Source organism: Balaenoptera acutorostrata, chromosome 3 (assembly GCF_949987535.1).
Source record: "Balaenoptera acutorostrata chromosome 3, mBalAcu1.1, whole genome shotgun sequence".
Classification (NCBI taxonomy): Eukaryota; Metazoa; Chordata; class Mammalia; order Artiodactyla; family Balaenopteridae; genus Balaenoptera; species Balaenoptera acutorostrata.
Window position 1 is genome coordinate 151727458 of NC_080066.1, and position 19035 is coordinate 151746492.

The 19035-nt window shown below is 44.5% G+C and overlaps 1 protein-coding gene across 5 annotated transcripts in view; it reads right to left on the reverse strand.

Annotated features, from left to right (window-relative positions):
- The window catches only part of ZFYVE1 (zinc finger FYVE-type containing 1), a 48242-nt gene that overhangs the window by 16062 nt on the left and 13145 nt on the right, over positions 1-19035 (reverse strand). For 4 of the 5 annotated variants that reach the window (XM_007184403.2, XM_007184404.2, XM_057542657.1 and 1 more), the window contains exons 3-4: positions 8816-9320; positions 3205-3419 (exon numbers count right to left, since the gene is read on the reverse strand). In XM_007184403.2, the coding sequence (XP_007184465.2) occupies positions 3205-3419; positions 8816-9320 (720 nt within the window). The remainder of the gene's footprint in view (positions 1-3204; positions 3420-8815; positions 9321-19035) is intronic. The other variant, XM_057542659.1, reaches the window with a different exon arrangement.

Sequence of the window (19035 nt, forward strand, 5' to 3'; positions counted from 1 at the left end):
AACCTTTAAAGATGACCACACCTTCTGACCTTCTTAAAAGTTGAGTAACTACTGAGAAGGAATACAACACAGGGTTATATAGACTTGGGAGTCAGACTACCTGGTTCAAACTCTCCACCACTTATTAGAGGAGTCATCTCAGGCCAATCAATGAACGCCTCTGTGCCTCCATTTCTCCACCTCAGAGTTGGTATGAGGATTAACAGAATGAATACACGTGCGGCGCAGAGCACAGTACATGGCATTAGTAAACACTCCAGAAAGGTTGGCCAGCAGTAGGAGTGGGAGTTGTAATTTATCCTAAGGAAATAGGCAGAATGTGGGCAATACCTTTAAATACTTGGAAAACATAATAAGGAAAAAGGGAAACTACTATTAAAATAAGGGCAGAGGGCTTCCCTGATGGCGCAGTGGTTAAGAATCTGCCTGCCAACGCAGGGGACACGGGTTCGAGCCCTGGTCCGGGAAGATCCCACATGACGTGGAGCAACTAAGCCCGTGAGCCACAACTACTGAGCCTGTGCTCTAGAGCCCGTGAGCCACAGCTACTGAGCCCACCCGCCACAACTACTGAAGCCCGTGCGCCTAGAGCCCGTGCTCCGCAACAAGAGAAGCCACCGCAATGAGAAGCCCGCACACTGCAACAAAGAGTAGCCCCTGCTCGCCACAACTAGAGAAAGCCTGCGCGCAGCAACGAAGACCCAAGGTAGCCATAAATAAATAAATAAATAAATGAATAAATAAATTTACTTTTTTTTTTTTTTTTTTTTTTTTAAAGTACCTAACAAACTGGCCTGGAGCAGGACATCCAAGACATCTGAGGGTAGAATCCCTGACCACTAACTACTGCTTAGAGCACTCAGTGTCCCTGAAGGTCTTATTTAAACTTTAAGCTGGGTTAGCTTTGAGAAAACCTAAGGAACTGTATAATCCAGCCATTGGCCTAGTCGTCAATATCCATACTGATCAGATTTTACAGCCCTTTGTATAACATAGCATGGATTCGGCCTCTTTTAAGGATGCTTGCAATACTTGGGTGTAATCTTCCACTTGACTACCTTTGAGCCATTACATGGACACTAGCCAATAAATCTAAGTATACTTTAACCTCAAATTCTAATTAGAAATATGTATTTCATGAATTATTCAAATATAATATTTTTCATAGTTTTTTTCCCTTAACATTATTCACATTAGTTAACACTTATGGAACATTTACTATATACCAAGTACTTGGCTTCTTAAAGTATGTGTTCTCATTTAATCCCCTCCTCAACTTCATTAGGAACATCCTACTATTGCCCCTTTTTTACAGACGAGGAAAAAGGTCTGAATAAGTACTATAAGGGCAAGGATTGTTGTCTATCTTATTCTCCACTGTATTCCCAGCACCTGAAACTCTACCTGGCACAAAGATTCACTCATTTATTTGTTTTTTTTTTTTTAACTTTTTTTTTTTTTAATTAATAGCTACTTTATTTATTTATTTATTTATTTATTTTTAGCTGTGTTGGGTCTTCGTTTCGTGCGAGGGCTTTCTCTAGTTGCGGCAAGCGGGGGCCACTCTTCTTCGTGGTGCGGGGGCCACTCTTCATCGCGGTGCGCGGGCCTCTCCCGTTGTGGAGCACAGGTTCCAGACGCGCAGGCTCAGCAGTTGTGGCTCACGGGCCCAGTTGCTCCACAGCATGTGGGATCTTCCCAGACCAGGGCTCGAACCCGTGTCCCCTGCATTAGCAGGCAGATTCTCAACCACTGCGCCACCAGGGAAGCCCCATTTATTTGTTGAATGAATGAATAAACGAAAGACAAACTGATTTCCTAAGACCAAGCAGCAGGTAAATGGCAGAACTGGGATTCCAACACAAGTCTGTCTGACTCCAAAGCCCAAGCTTTTATAGTCCATTCAGGCTGCTGTAACGAAATACCACAGACTGGGTAGCTTATTAACAACAGAAATGTATTCCCCGCAGTGCTGCAGGCTGGAAGTCCAAGATCAGGGTGCCAGCATGGTGGCCTCCCAGTGAGGGCCTGCTTTCTGGTTCACAGATGGTGCCTTCTCACTGTGTCCTCTCTGGGCGGAAGGGGCTAGGGAGCTCTCTGGGGCGGCTGCTTTTTATTTTTTTTTTAACATCTTTGTTGGAGTATAGTTGCTTTACAATTTTGTATTAGTTTCTGCTGTATAACAGAGTTAATCAGCCATACGTATACATATATCCCTATATCCCCTCCCTCTCACATCTCCCTCCCTATCCCACTCTGGGGCTTCTTTTACAAGAGCACTAATGTCACTCCTGAGGGCTCCATCTTGATGACCCAATCACCTCCCAAAAGCTCTCCAAATATCATCACACTGGGCATTAGGATTTCAACATATGAATTTTGGGAGGATACAAACATCCAGCCTTTACCAAGCACTATGCAAAAACCATAAACCTTTTTTGAGGAGTAACTTTTCATCCACCACCCCCCTTTTTTCTTTTTAACTTTTCACTTTGATATAATTTCAAACTCGTAGAAAAGTTGCAAGAATAGTACAAGGAACTCCCATATACAATTTACCCAGATTCATAAATTGTTTACATTATGTCCCACTGAAAACTTTTTAAACTCAATGGATTAAGCAAATCAGCATATGCCCGAAGTTTGTTCCTGGGTAAACCAGGGTTGGCCTAGCTTTACGCAAAAGCGCTCCTCCTATCCCTTCCAGTCTCAGGCTCTATGCCCTAACCCTCAGGGCACCCTCAAACCCCTAGCTCAAGTCTTCATGTCCACACTTGCCTGTCCCTTCTCCAAATCACACACTCCCAGCACTGCCCCAAAGGCCCTGCTCCCTCCCTGCTCCTCTGTACTCAGTCTGCAGGCATGGTGACACAGAGGTATACACAAAGCAAACTGCAAAAAAGGAAGCAGAACTGGCAGGAATTGATTTGATGAATTCATTACAAAGAATGGTAAAATAAGGTTTTTCTCCAAGATGAGGACCTGTCACCTTTTAACTATCATCCAAGATTCCTCCGTACTCGTGTTCCTGGCAAGATGAGGCCATTCAACAGGGGCAAACTCCACTCATGCCCTTCCTTTCATATATCCTCTCTTTCAAGCCCAGATTTCTAATCACCAGCACCGACAAAAGCTGGAGAATTGAGTGTTCTTACCACCCACCAGTACCCCAATGAGAAGCACTCAGGGCAGAAGCCAACTGACCTTCAGGGCTTTGAAGATGACCCCCGGGTGCCGGGGGGAACGGGTGGTGTTATTCTCTAGTTGTTGCTCCAAAGCACGCCGAAGACCAGAAAAGTCTGTGGGAGGATTGTATGTCCTCGTTCCCTTGTAATGAATAGAACTGAAGGCTTCGGGGAAGCGGCCCAGCTTCCGGAACCGGTCCTGGATGAGCTTCTCGGGCACCTCGGAGGGGTGATCTGGACAAGCAGAAACAGGTACGTGAACAGTGGCCTCTCTTTACAAGAAAAAAAAAAAGTCGCCTGTCTTTCATTATTAAAGGGATATATAGTCTGACTCCGTAAATATAAAGTACATAAACAGGCAGAACTGATCTATGCTGTTGGAATTCAGGTTACCTTTGCCTAGAAGGGAGCACAAGCTGGGATGTGGGTGCTGGTGTGTCATGATCTAGTACTGAATTCACATGTATGCTCAGCTTGTGAAAATGCATCACATATACACTTTTGATATAATGTGCACTTTTGGGTATGTATGTTACACTTCAAGGAAGTGCCTTTTTAAAAAAAATGTGCTCACTGTAAAAAATCCAAACATGGACTTCCCTGGTGGCTCAGTGGTTAAGAATCCGCCTGCCAATGCAGCGGACACGGGTCCTATCCCTGGTCTGGGAAGATCCCACATGCCACGGAGCAACTAAGCCTGTGCACCACAACTACTGAGCCTGAGCTCTAGAGTCCGTGAGCCACAACTACTGAGCCTGCGTGCCACAACTACTGAAACCCAGGCGCCTAGAGCCCATGCTCCGCAACAGACAAGCCACCGCAATGAGAAGCCCACACACAACGAAGAGTAGCCCCCGCTCGCCACAACTAGAGAAAGCCCTCGTGCAGCAACAAAGACCCAACGCAGCCAAAAGAAATAATAAATAAATAATTTTTAAAAAAAATCCAAACATGTCAAAGCATAAAAGGAAAGAAATGTACATCCTCTGCTCCCTCCTCCTCCTTGTCAAAGGTAACTACAGGCCAATGTTTACCCTTTCAGACTTTCTTTTCCTACTCAGTTACCAACACATTTATGCAACTTGCTTTCATCACTTAATAACATACTGTAAATATGTGTCCTTGTCATGTTATACTCTGAGACATTCCTTATTCTTTTTTAACAGCTACACAGTCTTCCATTCTATGGACGTATTCCACCAGTCACTTACGAACGAACATTTAAAATAAACAGCTACTTTTAAAGTGCTGGTCTTATGCTGGTGAAGCTGTGGACAAACTGCCAACATGTGAGGGAATCAGCCTCCCCATAGTTTCACCAACATTTATCCAGAAATTTGGGGAGTAGCAGTATAAACAGATGCAATAAATATTTTGGAGGTAAAACTTGGAAGGACTTTTTGTTTTAATTTCCTTTAATACTTTAACGACAAAATCACTCCAATTAACACTGGAAATGTGGCTTTAGCTCATATTTAAAGGTACAGTCATCAAAGAGAAGTAGCCAAAATTCTGCAGTCAATCCCTAACCCCATCTCCTCCTGAATTTTTCCTGTGAGTCACTCTTGAAGGAAGGAGCAGCCCATCAGCAAGTGACTTCTCCCAAAGGCACCCAGAAGCCTGACCACCTTCACTTTCTCCCAACATCAGCTCACAGCTTGTCCCTGAACAAGTAATCGCTCCCAAATGATTATGGGAGCTTGGTCTGCTCATTTGTAAAACAGAGATAATTCATTTGCCTACTAACTCCCACCTAGGAATTCTCTGTCCAGAAAAAGACCAGGATCTAACAAAATCCAAAAGTCTACAAGACAGAGAAATATGTAATTATCAATTTGCCCACAATTCTGGCACCTCTCCTACCCTGCATAAACTCTGGCTGTCTTGGTTCCACCTCAAGGTTTCAGGAAACAGTGATGGTATTCCAGAAACAACTCTGGATTTAGGAGTTAGAGACCTTGTTTTGAATCCCAATTTTGCAACCTGCTAGTTGGAACCTCCTTGGTTACATAACCTAAGCTGAGTTCAGTTTCTTCATCTGTAAAATATGGCTGCTGTTGACTGAGCTGAATAACAAAGATATCTTAAGTTAGCATTTATTTTTAGAAAGTGTTGGGACTTCCCTGGCAGTTGAGTGGTTAAGACTCCACGCTTCCACTGCAGGGGGTGCAGGTTCGATCCCTGGTCAGGGAACTAAGATCCCACAATGCCGCGTGTCGCAGGCAAAAAATAAAAATAAATTTAAAAAATAAATTCTAAAAAGTATTTTTTAATGTTATTTTTGTTATTCAGCATTTTTTTTTTTTTTTTTTTTTGGCTGCGTTGGGTCTCTGTTGCTGCGCGTGGGCTTTCTCTAGTTGCAGCGAGCGAGGGCTACTCTTCATTGCAGCGTGCGGGCTTCTCATTGCGGTGGCTTCTCTTGTTGGGAGCGTGGGCTCTAGAGTGCAGGCTCAGTAGTTGTGGCACATGGGCTTAGTTGCTCCGCGACATGTAGGATCTTCCCGGACCAGGGCTCGAGCCCATGTCCCCTGCATTGGCAGGTGGATTCTTAACCACTGCGCCACCAGGGAAGCCCTCAGCATTATTTTTAAAAAAAAAACAAATAAATAAACAAACACCCAGCATAGTGCATGGCACACAGCAAAAAAAAAAAAAGTCACTTTTGAAAGGCTAGTTATTTCAAAATCCTGAACTGGAAGTTAGACCTTCCCCTCACCAAAGTTGTAAAGATCCAAAGTGGCATAAAAATGCTGATCACAGGAGGCATCCTAAAGTCAGCATTTCCAACCCCCTCTCCTTATCTCAGAGTCGCATGCTAATCAGGCTCTTCTTCCATTCTGGAATATTTAGATTTCTCATCTTCCCACTAGACCCAGGTCCTTCAGATTCTAACTCCTTAATACAGTCCCCGTCTGTCCACTTCCCGCCTACTGCCCCTGCCCTGGCTCAGGCCCCGTCACTCCTCACCTAGTATGGTGGTAACCTTCTGGCCATCTCCCTGCCTCCAGGCATGCCTCTCTAGTTCATCCTGCAAAAGGCCGCAGGGGATCTTTTGAAAATACAGATCTGATCACGTAACTCCCTGCTTAAAATCCATCAGGGGCTCTTGTCATACTTGTGACCTAAATCAAGGCTATCCACGCATGATCTGATCCCGGGAGTATATCCACTACTCCCTCCCACACCATCTATGCTTCAGACACACTGAGCCCCTTCAATCAGCAAACATCTGATGAGAGCCTACTGTGTGTCAAGCACTCATCCAGGCTCTTCAAAGGCAGCAGGGAATAAGACAGGCAAAGTTCCTGCCTTCATGGAGTTTCCATTCCAAGGGGAAAAGGCCAAAAACAAGTAAGCAAACAAACAGGATGATTTCAGACAGCGACGGGTGCCCTGATGCACATGAACAAGGTGATGCAGTAAGACTGTGACCACCAGGGTGCAGGAAGGACCACTTTAAAGGAGACACTTGGGAAAGGCTCCAATGGGGTGAGAGTTGAGCTGAATCTGAAAGAGGATGGCTAACTGGGGAAAGACTGTTCCAGGCAGACAGAGTAGCATATGCAAAGATGGGAACAGAGAAAAGGCTGGTATAGCTAGTGGAGAGAGTGAAAGGGGTTAACTAGAGAAAGAGTTCAGAAACAGAGGCAGGAGGTAGAGTGAGGACACCGTAATTAGGAGTTTGAATTTTTTTTTTTTTTTTTTGGCTGCTTTGGGTCTTCATTGCTGCGCATGGGCTTTCTCTAGTTGCAGCGAGCAGGGGCTACTCTTCGTTGCGGTGCGCAGGCTTCTCATTGCAGTGGCTTCTTTTGTTGTGGAGCACAGGCTCTAGGCACGCGGGATTCAGTAGTTGTGGCATGCGGGCTCAGTAGCTATGGTTCGCAGGCTCTAGAGCTCAGGCTCAGTAGCTGCGCACGGGCTTAGTTGCTCCGTGGCATGTGGGATCTTCCCGGACCAGGGCTTGAACCCATGTGCCCTGCATTGGCAGGCGGATTCTTAACCACTGTGCCACCAGGGAAGTCCTGGATTTTTATTTATTTATTTATTTATTTTTGTCTGCATTGGGTCTTCGTTGCTGTGCGCAGGCTTTCTCTAGTTGCAGTAAGTGGGGGCTACTCTTTGTTGTGGTGCACAGGCTTCTCATTGCGGTGGCTTCTCTTGTTGCGGAGCATGGGCTCCAGTAGTTGTGGCACGTGGGCTCAGTAGTTGTGGCTCATGGGCTCTAGAGCACAGGCTCAGTAGTTGTGGTGCACGGGCTTAGTTGCTCTGCAGCATGTGGGATCTTCCTGGGCCAGGGCTCAAACCCGTGTCGCCTACACTGGCAGGCAGATTCTTAACCACTGTGCCACCAGGGAAGTCCTGGATTTTATTTTGATTTAATGGAAAGCTATTGGCAGGTTGGAAGCAAGAGTATGACATGATCTAAATTATAAATTAAGCTTTTAAAAAGCATCACTCCCCATGCTTTGTGGAGGACACATTGAAGGGGGTGAGAATGGAATCCAGGAACTCACTGTACAAGTACCTACAGTTCCCTGGACACAACGAGCTCTTCAAAACACTAGGGGTTTGCTCTTTCTGGAGCATCCTTACTCCCCTCCTCTATCTAGCCGAGTCTCTAGAGTTCAAATGTCACCTCCTCTTTCCTAGATTCCATAAGGAGGTGTAAAGGGTCCCTCTTCTGCACTCTCACAGCTCCAGGACCTACATCCACTGCAGAACAGAACACGTGTGGTCTCTCCAACTAGACTATCAGCTATTCGAGGGTGGGAACTGTTTTTTGTTTTTCAGCTTGGGGCCCCAGTGCTCAGCACATGACATTGTGCACTTAATAGACTTTGTTGACTGAATGAACATAAATAATGTAACTGTTTTAGGGGCCCACACTACCATCCCCACCTGCATCCAATCACTGTCACTGCACCTGCTCCCTCATCCTCCCACTCAGGTGATGCTCTTGCTTCCCATTTCTTTAAGAAAATAGAAACAATAAGACAACTTCCACACACACATCCACCACATCTACCTACTTACCGGTAACCATGTCCATATAATCTACCTTCTCTCCTGCTGTTATGGATGAACTGTCCATGCCCCTAAGGTCAACCCTCCACCTGTACATCACTCCTGCTCTCTCTCTTACATCTGCACTTCTTCTTTTCTAGTGAATCATTCCCATCAGTACACAAGTATCTGCAATACCTCACATCTTAAATTTTTAAAAAGGGAAAACTCCTGAAGTCCCAAATCAGCCGCCAGCTATCACTTCATTTGTCTGCTTCCCTTTATAGAAAGAACTCTTTGAAAGAGGTGAATATACTACCTTAAGTTTTCTCCTTCTGTTCTCTTGATCCCACTCTGATTAGGCTTTCATGCCCACCATCCCTGGGAAACAGTCTTATCCAGATTCCCAAGGACCTCTAAATCGCCAAAGCCAACAGGCAATTCTCAATCCACATCCTGATCATGAGCAGATTCTGACATGGTTAATCACTCCATCCTTCTTGAGACACTTCCTTATGTCTTGCCCAAGCAGAAATTTTTCTGGGCAATCTACCACCACCAAGTTGCTACTGCAGCCCAGTGTACCCAGGAAGGTCAATGTGTGACATAGTACCCCATCTACTCACCAGAGCCTAGCAGCTGAGTGTGCACAGTCTCGTGGAAAATGATAACAGCAGGGCCCAGGGTGGACAGGGGGACATCCAGGCCACAGCGGGCAGTGGTAGCCTTGAGCTCCTTGGTGAAGTGCTTCAGATAAGCTTCTGAGGCGTCCCCAAGGAACTTGAAGAGGTCATTGTGCAGTCGGTCTGCGTGAGTTCGATAGATGACGAGGTCTGAGATGGCCAGGACCTTAAGCAGCAGCCGTGTTCTCTGGCTTAGATTCACTGTAGCCCCCAAGAGCCCTTCTGTGTCTATCACTGCTACTTTGTGGACTGGGTCATATGCTGCCCACACTCCCACAGTGCAGGACTCCTGGGCAGGGGAGGTTTTGAAGACTTCCCGGCCATAAAAGAAAGTGTGGTTGAGGGTATGAGACTTCCCATCCCCAGTATTTCCAAAAATGGAAACCACTTTCAGATGCTGATCAGGTTTGCAGTCCAATTTCCTAATAAAGTCCTCTTCATTCGTTACCTTCCCAAAAAAAGGAAAAAAAAAAAAAAAAAAAAGACAATGAAATATGGAAACTGCAAAATAGCTAGAAACACCTGCAAGAAGAACAAGTGCTTCCCAGTGCCCCTTGATTGACTTGTCAAGGTGGCAAAGAAAAGAAGTCCCAGGATAAAAGCCTCTCACCCAGCACTTACCCCTAGCAAACAGCTAACGGGAACTTTTAAAGCCTCAGTCAGTATAAGAACTTAGTGGTCATGAAAGAGCTAAAACTATAAACTCTTAGAAGAAGACACAGGAGGAAATTTTATGACCATGGATTAGGCAATGGCTTCTTAGATATGACACCAAAAGCAATACAACAAAAGAAAAAATAGATAAATGAACTTCATCAAAATTAAAAGCTTTTATTCTGCAAAGGATTCCATCAAGTGAAAAGACAACCCAAAGAATGGGAAAAATATTTGCAAATCACATATCTGATAAGGGACTACTGGTCCAGAATACAGAAATAATTCCTATAACTCAACAAGAAAAAAATAACCTAATTAAATATTAAGCAAAAAATCTGCATAGACATTTCTCCAAAGAAGATATATAAATGGTCAGTAAGCACATGAAAAGATGCTCAACACCATAGTCGTCAGGGAAATGCAAATCAAAACCACAACGAGATATCCCTTCACACCCACTAGGATGGCTATGATCAAAAAGATAATAGCAAGTTGGGGTGAGAAGATGGAGAAATTTCAATGCTCATACACTGCTGGTGAGAACGTTAAATGGCACAGCCACTCTGGAAAACAGTATGGCAGCTTCTCAAAAAGTGAAACACAGACTTACCATATGTCTCAGTAGTTCCACTCCTAGGTATAAAACCAAGAGAACTAAAAACACATGTCCACACAAAACCCGAACATGAATGTTCATAGCAGCATTATCCATAATAGCCAAAGGTGGAAACAAGCCACATGTCCATCAACTGATGAATGGATAAACAAACTGTGGTATATCCATACAATGAAATATTATTCAACCATAAAAAGGAAGTACTGATATATGCCACAACGTGGATGAACCTTAAAAACATTATATTAAGTGAAAGAAGCTGGACACAAAATGTTACATATTCTATAATTCCATTTATATGAAATGTCCACAACAGGCCAATTCATAGAGACAGAAAGTATGTTAGTGGTTGCCAGAGGCTAGGGAAGCAGGAATAGGGAGTGACTGCTAATGAATGGTACAGGGTTTCTATTTGGGGTGATGAAAATGTTCTGTAATTAGATAGTGCTAAGGGCTGTACAACTTTATAAATATACTAAAAACACTGAATTGTAGAATTGTATACTTTAAAAGGATGACAAATACATGGTATGTGAATTACATCTAAATAAAACTGTTTAAAAAAAAGCAGAACAACTTATTAGTCAAACTTCATCCATCCATAATTCCTCTGTACAATTTAAAGAACACTGCAGTCCTTGTAAAAAGTCAGGCCAGGGGACTTCCCTGGTGGTCCAGTGGGTAAGACTCCACGCTCCCAATACAGGAGGCCGAGGTTCAATCCCTGGTTGGGGAACTAGATCCCGCATGCATGCTGCAACTAAGAAGTCCTCATGCCACAATGAAGAGCCCATGTGCCGCAACTAAGACCTGGCACAGCATGAATGTGTGAATGAATGAATAAATAAATAAATCTTTAAAAAAAAAAAAGTCATGCCAGGAAGGAAGAGACCTGGTGCCAGTGAGATCTCAGATTGCAGTTCCAGAAAGATGCTCAGGGTCTCTAACTCTTATAATACAGAACCCCAGGGTCAAAGCTCCTAATTCAAATAGGCAGTGTTCTACTCCAGCTAAAGGAGGGATGAACCCTTACACCTAGCATCCTCCAGCCACAAGAGAAAAAAACACTGCTGTCATTGTCACTGTCATTGTCATTGTTCTGTCATTAACACGGTTCAGCTGGGAACTACATTTCCTAGAATCCCTTTCCCCCTATGATTCTGGGTTAGAGTTGGCCAAAGAGGAACGTGCACAAAATTTGGAAGGCAGAAGTGAAGGGCTGGCCATCCCTTTCTGAAGGTCTTTTCACAGTCAGATACAGTACAAGTCATAATCAGAGAGGCCCTGTCAGTTCTCCGGCTGGATTCCCCAGGTCCCAAATCTTTTCTGTGTGTATGTTTGTTCCAAAGGCTCACACCTGCAACTCTTCTTCAGAGGCTAGTCAAAATCACCTGGGAGTTTACGGCCCCTGAGGGTGACCCTTGGAAATGACCTATGGCTGCAAACATCACGAAAGCTATGAGGCCACTCACATGCCAGAGCTCCCCTGGGGGCTAGGCTGGAGTGGCCCTTGGAGGCCTGGTTGCATCCTGCCTACACCACCCACAATAAGTCACTCACACAGGACCCTGATTCTCAAGAGTCTGCTGGTTTGATAAAGAGAAGTTAGAGAAATGTAGACAGACCACTGGGTGTGATAATATGATGTCTTCATTTCTCATAATCTCATCAAGATGGTAAACCACTCATTATTCTATTAATAACATCACTACTGCTATATTAATTGCCTTAATGTTAATATTAATAATTTCATTTACTGAATGCCCACTGCAGTGACAGTGCCCTTCACTAGATCCATGAGGGCAGAACCGAGTCTATCTTTACATACCTAGTACTTCGGACACAGCCTGGCACATAAGAGGAGTTCAATATCTAGTTACTGAATGACTGAATGCCAGGCACCTTGCTAGGTACTTTAACCACTTTTCTCCACCCTGTATCTTCCACAGGGCTTAACACACAGCAGCATTTGATAATGGGCTCACTGATCTCCCAAGCAACCGAGAAGAACAAGAAGTTACACAGAACAGCCCATTCTGGACTGGTGTCACTCAGTCAGCCTTGTTCCAAGCTGCTAAGCTGGACACAAAAGAAACAAAACAAAATCTCCATAAACCTCTACCAGCAAGGAGTCAGATAAGGTCAGAGTGGCCGGCTGCAAGAGCCATGAAACAGTCCTGGGGAAGAAGACTAAGCCCAGGAGTTTTCTCCCCTGAAAATCTACTCCTTCATGAATCTGTTACCCGAAAAACAACAACTGCTATGCAGGATACTCAAGAGTGGGCACCTGAAAAGGTACCTGTAGGAGCCGTTAGGTACAGAATTAAGTGTCTCAAGATTCATATTGATTAAGTACCACCAAATGACATACATAATATATAGAAATAACTCATTCGAGTCAGCATTTGGGGATACTATTTTGGAACCAGGTGTCCTGGGGTATGTTAAACATACAAGTTCATGTGTTGGGCATGTGCAGATGGGTCCAGTGCAAAGAATTCTGGGAGGTGGAACTCAAACCTCAGGCCGATTTTTCTACCAAGGAGCCCTAGATGATCATTTAATATACACTGATAGCACTTTTTCACGTGTAAAATGAGGATATAACCATCTTTGCCTCCCCTGACTGGGTATTGGTTGCTAATCAAATCAACAGATAAATGAGAAAATGCCTGGCAAACTGAAACCACGCTTCATTTTTCCTTCTGCATTTCACATTATTTTGCTCCCTGTTATGCTACTCAATTCATCCTTACCCTGTGGGCATTTTCCCCTGAGCCAGGAAGGAGAAAACAGCCTAGGTGGTAGCAAGACTGATTTTCAATCAGGGGAGGAGAAGGTCAAGAAAAGATAAGAAGGACTTCCCTGGTGGCGCAGTGGTTAAGAATCCGCCTGCCAATGCAGGGAACACGGGTTCGAGCCCTGGTCCGGGAAGATCCCACGTGCTGTGGAGCAACTAAGCCCGTGAGCCACAACTACTGAGCCTGTGCTCTAGAGCCCGCATGCCACAACTACTGAGCCCGCATGCCACAACTACTGAAGCCCATGCGCCTAGAGCCCGTGCTCCGCAACAAGAGAAGCCACCAAAACGAGAAGCCCACGCACTGCAACGAAGAGTAGCCCCCACTCGCCGCAACTAGAGAAAGCCCGCGCGCAGCAACGAAGACCCAACACGGCCAAAAATAAATAAATGAATAAATAAATTTATTTAAAAAAAAAGAAAAGATAAGAAGATTCCTTTTGATGAAGGAAGGAAGGGGCCAGAGGGAACTAGGCTGCTGCTCTACTCGTTCTGCCTGTTCACAATCAATGATACCACTTTGCTCCATTCCTGGAGTGAAATAAGCTACTTGACTCTGAGCCCTGCCAACTGGCCACCCCACCCAACTCGACATGTTGGAAATGGTCCTCAGCCCTTACATAACAGCAGAAGCAGGAGCAACACCCCAAAGCCGCTCCTCCCCAACCTCTGCCTTCCGTCCTCCCCCAGCTTTCGTGGACCTCAGGCAAGTCAGAAACACCCAAATTCCACTCCCATCTTTGCCACTATGTGGCCCTGGAAAAGCTACTTAACTACTGAAGCCTCAGGGAAATGAGATAATAACAGATACTACTGAAAGGACTAAATGATAAAGCACACAAAGGGCACAGCACAACGCCTGGCAGCAGTAGGCACCTGATGAATATCACTCATTATCTGTAAAGACGAGCCCACTGGGAAAGCCTCCAGAGGCACGGCAGCGGCACCAGCAGCGGGGCTCGGGCCTGCTTGTGGCTCTGAAGTTGCTCATCCAGGGACTAAAGTAGCCAATGTGGTGAGATCTAAACTGATTCTATCTGAAAATGAAAGATCTCATTGCTTGCTCCTGATAACTCCTTTCCACTCCTGCTAAGCAAAGCAACATAGTATTATTAATACTGACTTTATAGCTGACTCTTAGTCAAGGTACTATCTAATATCACATCCATCTTGAAGAAACCAAACAGTACATCCCTCTCTCTATCACTGTCTCACCCACAAAGCTTTTCACTTTGCGCAGAGTTCCAAGGAGAGTTTCTAAAATGAAATGTAACAGTACTCGATCATCTCCACTGTTCCAATTCAGAGTTCAAAGCAGTTTACAGCAGTGCAAAGTCAACCTCTGCCCCAAGCAGGCAATGGGAATGATGACAGTCTCCCTCAAGAAATTCCTTCTTAGGGACTTCCCTGGTGGTACAGTGGTTAAGAATCTGTCTGCCAATGCAGGGAACACGGGTTCAACCCCTGGTCCGGGAAGATCCCACATGCCGCGGAGCAACTAAGCCCATGCACCACAACTACTGAGCCTGCGCTCTAGAGCCTGCGTGCCACAACTACTGAGCCTGTATGCCACAACTACTGAGCCTGTATGCCACAACTACTGAAGCCCATGCCCCGCAACAAGGGAAGTCACCGCGATGAGAAGCCCGTGCACCGCAACGGAGAGTAGCCCCCGCTCACCTCAACTAGAGAAAGACTGTGAGCAGCAACGAAGACCCAACACAGCCAAAAATAAATAAATAAATTTAAAAAAAAGAAATTCTGTCTTAGCCATCAGAGAATTATTCCAAGAAGAATGACCACATGGGCTTTGTTCTGAGGAGGCCTGGGAAGGGAAAAGCAAGAGATGGGATAGAAACTGAAGTAAAAAGCCTTGGAAGGAAGAAAGTTCAACAGAGCACAGAGACTAAAAGTTAAACTCCAAAGACACTGGCAAACACTCCAAAGGAAAGAAGCTCCGCACTGAGGTCCTTTCAGTTCTGGTCTCTCTGGGTGAAAAGGATCTGATCTGTACCAACGACAATCAGACAGTCCTCTAAATTTTTATGGTGTTCCCTTACCTGAGGGCAAAAATCAGCTCCTTCCCCAAAGTACTGGAAAGGGCTAAGGGGAGCGTGGCTGCTCCCCACCACAACCTAAGGCTCATGATAAGTCCCACCCCTGAGCCAACGAAGATGATCTTACATCTCTCCATTGAGATTCTAAAATTAATCTAAATTAATGAATTATTCCCAAAGTTCAGTTCCCGCTAATTACTTTTATGTGATGGTCTGTGGGTTCTTCTGCTTTCATTCCGTTTTTGCCTGAGTTCAGAGAAAGAGACAGAACCCAAAGAAACCAAAACAGATTCTCGATCTTATCAGAACTGGGACCACTATTCCAGAAGAAAACTAAAACTTGATTACTTCATTTAATCTGTAGACAAAAAAAAAAAAAAAAAAAAAGTTGCCTGCCATTCCGGTAAACAACGAATGCTGCCTGCCATTCTGGTAAACAATGAATGCTGCCCCCATCAAGCCATCAGTCACTGCAGCCACCCCATCCCTCCCGCCATGGTTCACCCTGAGGGGGATTCAGGATGGAGAAAAACAGGATACTGACCCTAGATAGTGAAGATGTATATCAAAGGAATAATTTCAGTGAGCCCAGACTCTTGCATGTTCCCACACACAGAAAAGCACTGAAATCATTAACTTGAGGTGTCTGTTCTTTGTGATTAGCAGTTATCTTCTGATGTTGGACGACAGGTTTTGGGGGGTTTTTTCCCAGCAAAAACTCCCATATATCCTGGCTCCTCCCTTAACCCCTATGAAACAGTTCCTCAGAGCCATCTAAGAGGCTGTAGCCCAGGCTATAGTCCTCAGTAAGGTCACGGAGTAAAACATAATTCTCAGCTTTTAGGTTGTGTGGTTTTTTTTCAGTCCGCAAATCAACAGACATGTATTGAGCTTCATCTAGTGTCTGGCACTGACCTAATGATGTTAGACCAGCACAAGTATAGAATTTAGGTAACATTTTCCTCCTTCTGTGGGAAGGAAAGGAGACGCGGAAGGTGAGGGAACTCAAACTCCAGCCAATGATTTAAGTCCATGGCCTAATTTTCAGGCAGAATTTTACTTAAACAGTGTCATACAGATCAGTAGCCACTCCATTTTTAAAGTCCAAAACCAAAGGAGGTTCCATTCCAATAGCAAACTCCTATTGCCAGAAAGTTCTAGTAAGCCTGTTTCCCCCAACCCAACTAGTTCAGAAAATTACCTTTCATTCTATCCTCAAAGGAGTGTATATTTTTGTGTTTACCCATGTATGTGTCAATAGAGTTTCATGTTAAAACAACTGTTTCTCAATCAAATGTTTTCTTAAGACTGCTGAAGTCACAAGATTGGCCTCGCAAACACATGGAGCACATTTGATAAGGGCAAAGATCACTTTCTTCCACTCCAGTGTCCCCAAAGAGTTCCATTACTTGAGAGGTCAGGAATTCTCCTTCCATGTCTTCTAACTACCAGTGGTGCTTCTGACACATAACCTCACAGCGCTGCCTGCAGCTCCCCTCCTCCTCTAGCAGGAAAGAGAAATGTTTCTGTGTAGAGATGACCCACAAAATAAATTTTTTTAAAAGGATCGTTTTTAGCACCATGGTCAGTTTCTTTGACTTCACCCAACCCACCCAGTTCAGCTCTCCATTTATATCTCCATGAAAAGCTTTCCAAAGCCATGCTGAATTCTGAGGACAGACTGGAAATACCAAGTCACCCTCAAGATCCACGTCATCCTCAAGGGACTCTTCCAAGGAGCTTCCAGATGGAAGATGGAGGCCCCCTTTTAAGTGGCATAGCATACCCATATCTGGCCAGCTATAAAAACAGACACAAGCTCTGGTAAAGGCTCTAGGACCTAGCAGTAACAACACCAGGCTACACAGAAGACGAGAGCTGAGCACAGGGAACTATATTCAATATCCTATGATAAACCACAATGGAAAAATTTTTTTAATTTTTTAAAAAGAAAGAGCTAGGCCATCATCAAAAACTCTAGAAACAATAAATGCTGGAGAGGGTATGGAGAAAAGGGAACCCTCCTGCACTGTTGTTGGGAATGTAAATTGATACAGCCACTATGGAGAACAGTATGGAGGTACCTTAAAAAACTAAAAATAGAACTACCATATGACCCAGCAATCTCACTACTGGGCATATACCCTGAGAAAACTGTAATTCAAAAAGATACATGTACCACAGTGTTCACTGCAGCACTATTTACAACAGCCAGGACATGGAAGCAACCTAAATGTCCATCGACAGATGAATGGATAAAGATGTGGCACATATATACAATGGAATATTACTCAGCCATAAAAAGGAGCGAAATTGAGAATTGAGTTATTTGTAATGAGATGGATGGACCTAGAGTCTGTCATACAGAGTAAAGTAAGTCAGAAAGAGAAAAACAAATACCATATGCTAACGCATATATATGGAATCTAGAAAAATGGTACTGATGAACCTAGTGACACAGCAGGAATAAAGACGCAGACGTAGAGAACAGACTTGAGGACACAGGGGAGAAGGGGAGGCTGGGACAAAGTAAGAGAGTGGCATGGACATATATACACTACCAAATGTAAAATAGACAGCTAGTGGGAAGCAGCTGCACGGCACAGGGAGATCAGCTCAGCGCTTTGTGACCACCTAGAGGGCTGGGATAAGGAGGGTGGGAGGGAGGCTCAAGAGGGAGGGAATATGGGGATATATTTATACATATAGCTGATTCACTTTGTTGTACAGCAGAAACTAACACAACATTGTAAAGCAATTATATTCCAATAAAGATGTTAAAAAAAAAAAAAAGAAAGAGCTAGGTTCAGATCCACCTCTACCTGGATCACACTATGGACAATTTACTCAACCCTTGCTCACAGCCTCCATTCCTCACCCACCATCTCTGATAACATTTTCCCATTATTCCTGGTTCCAAGCTTCCCACTAGAATGTACTCCAGGCTGGCAAGGGTCTGGGCCATGTTGTTAGGCTACCACTGTAGCCTTAGCACAGAGCCTGACACGTAACAGGAGATCTACACTTATTTGTTAAATGAATGAATGGACACAGCACAGAATGTCTAAATGCTATATTCTCTCTGGGGAAGGGAACAGCGTAGTGTTACAATTAAGGGTCCAATCTGCCTCGACCACTCACTGACTTTAGAATAAAGAAGTTACTTAACTTCTCTGGGCCTCTGTTTTCTCTCCTGTGAAATGAGGATAACAATGCAATCTACTTTACAGGGTCACCGTGAGGATTAAGTGAGTTAATGCACATCAGGCACTCAGCACAGTGGAAACATACAGTAAATGTGAGAGAAGCGCTGACTGACATTACTGCTGCAGTTGCCCTAGTATGCCTCTAGGCCACACTCATCACCACCACCGCAGAATTTCATTCCATTACCTATCCCAAGCAAAAACCCTCCTGAAGGAAGGTTTCCAATAAATGCCTCATTAAAGAATCAGGGATAATGGGACAAAGGAAGAAACTTACTCAACACATACCACTCCCTCCCTCAAAAGGATGTATATTTTCAATTTAAAAAAAAAAGCTGTTAGGACTTCCCTGGTGGCGCAGTGGTTAATAATCCACCTGCCAATGCAGGGGACACGGGTTTGAGCCCTGCTCCAGGAGGATCCCACATGCCGCGGAGCAACTAAGCCCATGCGCCACAACTACTGAGCCTGTGCTCTAGAGCCTGCGAGCCACAACTACTGAGCCTGCGAGCCACAACTACTGAAGCCCACGCACCTAGAGCCCGTGCTCCGCAACAAGAGAAGCCACCACAATGAGAAACCCACGCACTACAACAAAGAGTAGCCCGTGCTCGCCGCAACTAGAGAAAGCCCACACGCAGCAATTAAGACCCAATGCAACCAAAAATAAATTTTAAAAGAAAAGCTGTTATAAGATGGCATAATACATATATTATGCATAAGAAAGCATTCAGTCTTTGTAACAATGAGGTCACATGATTCCAAGAATTATTAGTACACTAGAGATTCCCTAAAGTGCCTTTCTCACAGTTTATGTCGAAGATCTT